General features: G+C 40.5%; 1 protein-coding gene across 2 annotated transcripts in view; it reads left to right on the top strand.

The window, feature by feature from the left end:
- Positions 1-1,650, top strand: part of LOC107557462 (solute carrier family 45 member 4-like) — a 53,236-nt gene extending 51,586 nt beyond the window's left edge. The window contains exons 8-9 of one of the 2 annotated variants that reach the window (XM_016240885.1): positions 791-810; positions 1,030-1,349. In XM_016240885.1, the coding sequence (XP_016096371.1) occupies positions 791-810; positions 1,030-1,276 (267 nt within the window). In that variant the 3' untranslated portion in view covers positions 1,277-1,349. Of the gene's footprint in view, positions 1-790; positions 811-1,029 lie in introns of both variants that reach the window. The other variant, XM_016240884.1, reaches the window with a different exon arrangement.
- Positions 1,651-2,514: the final 864 nt, after the last annotated feature.

The raw sequence follows: 2,514 nt of genomic DNA, 5'->3' as shown, positions 1-2,514 counted from the left end.
TGTGCTTTGCCACAATTCTGTCTCTGAGCTCTTCAGGCAGTTCCTTTGACCTCATGATTCTCATTTGCTCTGACATGCACTGTGAGCTGTAAGGTCTTATATAGACAGGTGTGTGGCTTTCCTAATCAAGTCCAATCAGTATAATCAAACACAGCTGGACTCAAATGAAGGTGTAGAACCATCTCAAGGATGATCAGAAGAAATGGACAGCACCTGAGTTAAATATATGAGTGTCACAGCAAAGGGTCTGAATACTTAGGACCATGTGATATTTCAGTTTTTCTTTTTTAATAAATCTGCAAAAATGTCAACAATTCTGTGTTTTTCTGTCAATATGGGGTGCTGTGTGTACATTAATGAGGAAAAAAAATTACTTAAATGATTTTAGCAAATGACTGCAATATAACAAAGAGTGAATCATTTAAGGAGGTCTGAATACTTTCCGTACCCACTGTATATAAAAAGTCTGTGTCCTGTAATCATAAACAATTGGAAATATGAATATTCTTTGCTCACAAGGTCTAGGAATTGTCCATTTAAATATGTCTAAATTAAAACAAATTCAACAGTGATGCATACATTTAATTGTACTTTACAGATTATATAAAAAATATTACAGTAATGTTACAGTAGATATATTTTTAATATCTAAATATTCCAAAAAAATAAATATAAATTTTTTTTTTAAGTAGTGATTAATTGTTATGAAAATGTCTTTCGGATTCATTTTAGCGAATTGGTTTCATAGTGTAATACATTTTTTTTATGCTGCTTGTCTCGAAATAAACAGCCTTCTGAGAGCAACTCATGGTAAGTTTTGGCAGACCAATATTTCAATAACAGTGAAAATGTTGCAGTTTCCTCACGCGTTGTTATTTATATACGGTTGCCACAGTACTCATTGTGGTATTGTTTTATTGTTAATGCTCTTGATAGGTCTTAAACAGATTTCTGGACTGAGATCTCATAGGATAGAGAGCAGAATTATTGGACACTGATATGCGACCGATGTGTTCTTGCTGTTTGCAGTACGTCCAGCACAGCCCCGGCAACTCCAAGCGAGGTTTCGGCATCGACTGCGCCATCCTGTCGTGTCAGGTGTACATCTCTCAGATCCTGGTGGCATCGGCGCTGGGCGCGGTGGTGGACGCAGTGGGCAGTGTGCGTGTCATTCCCATGCTGGCCTCCGGCGGCTCCTTCCTGGGCTTCCTATCCGCCTGCTTCCTCGTCATCTACCCGGGCTCCAGCGGAGAAGCGGAGCAGACGCGGGCGCTGACGTCCCCCAATAACAACGGCATGACCGAGAAGCCCAGCTTCCTCAAGCTCACGCGCAAAGGCGCCGCCACCACCACCTGCAAAGTGGAGTGCGAATCCACGCTGTGAAAGTGATCAGATGACGGCGAACATCTAATGCCGTGTTCACACTGCACCATTTTAGCCCCGACTTTCACTCGCCGACAGGTTTTGCGAAATCGCCAACGAATGCCCGAAATCGGAGGCAAATCGGTGCTCGTTCATGTGAGTGACAATTATCAAAGATGCACTCAGAGAATCGCAGACGCCCGTGAAATATTTAACATGCTACCCTAGGGCTGCAAGATTAATCGAATGCGATAGTCATGCGCATCTCGTCAGTAAAGCCGGTTCTGTGATTAGTAGTAAATCTCCATCACCTGCTTTCAGATGGAGCAGCATTTACTACACAGAACCGTAGTTCACTGACAAGCTACGCAAAACCGCGTTCATTACCGCAGATGATTTAATCGCGCGATTATGAATTCAAAGTTGTCAATCACGAAAATGAAAGCTGTTTGCGTAGCTTCTCAGTGAACTATTGCTCTGTGTAGTAAATGCTGCTCCGTCTGAAAGCATGTGAAAATACCACATTTAATAACACGTTTTTACTCCAAACTCACTTCATAACGTCAGTCGAATGTTTGAAATAAATCCTTCTGTGAGATGATGTGGCTTCTTACACACAATAAGGCACGCAACAGATTTCATAGTATTCTAAGCAGTGATAAAGGCATTGCATTATTATATACAATATTATAATGAAAATTATAATAATAATTCTAATAAGCACTCCGATAAATCATATATTGTGTTATGGTGCATTCTAGTCAAGTCGGATAGATCGTATTTACGAGTTGAACGCACATGAATGCCACCACAAAGTCGTTACTACGAGTGGGAAAATCAAAATTTTCTTTAAGCCCCGAGTTTCCGAGTTGGGGGCGTGTCAATGAGAAACATGGCGGAATTGATGGATGCAACGTCTGTAGTTGACGGTAAATGTTTGTTTAAATTGATAGTTTAGTTGTCCTATAAACTTAAATTGGTCATGTTCTTGTTACGCAGCTAGTTAATGAAATCCAAGTAAAAAAAATGCAGACCCTGTTGTATTTTCTTGTAATTTATTAAAAGAAGGTACACCGCCATCTTGTGCCGACTAAACTGACTTGAACGCACCTGACGTCGTAATTACGACTTGTCAACTGCTATAGGGATTTC

Source organism: Sinocyclocheilus grahami, unplaced genomic scaffold (assembly GCF_001515645.1).
Source record: "Sinocyclocheilus grahami isolate Dianchi unplaced genomic scaffold, SAMN03320097.WGS_v1.1 scaffold603.1, whole genome shotgun sequence".
Classification (NCBI taxonomy): Eukaryota; Metazoa; Chordata; class Actinopteri; order Cypriniformes; family Cyprinidae; genus Sinocyclocheilus; species Sinocyclocheilus grahami.
This window is presented reverse-complemented; position numbering and strand designations above follow the sequence as displayed.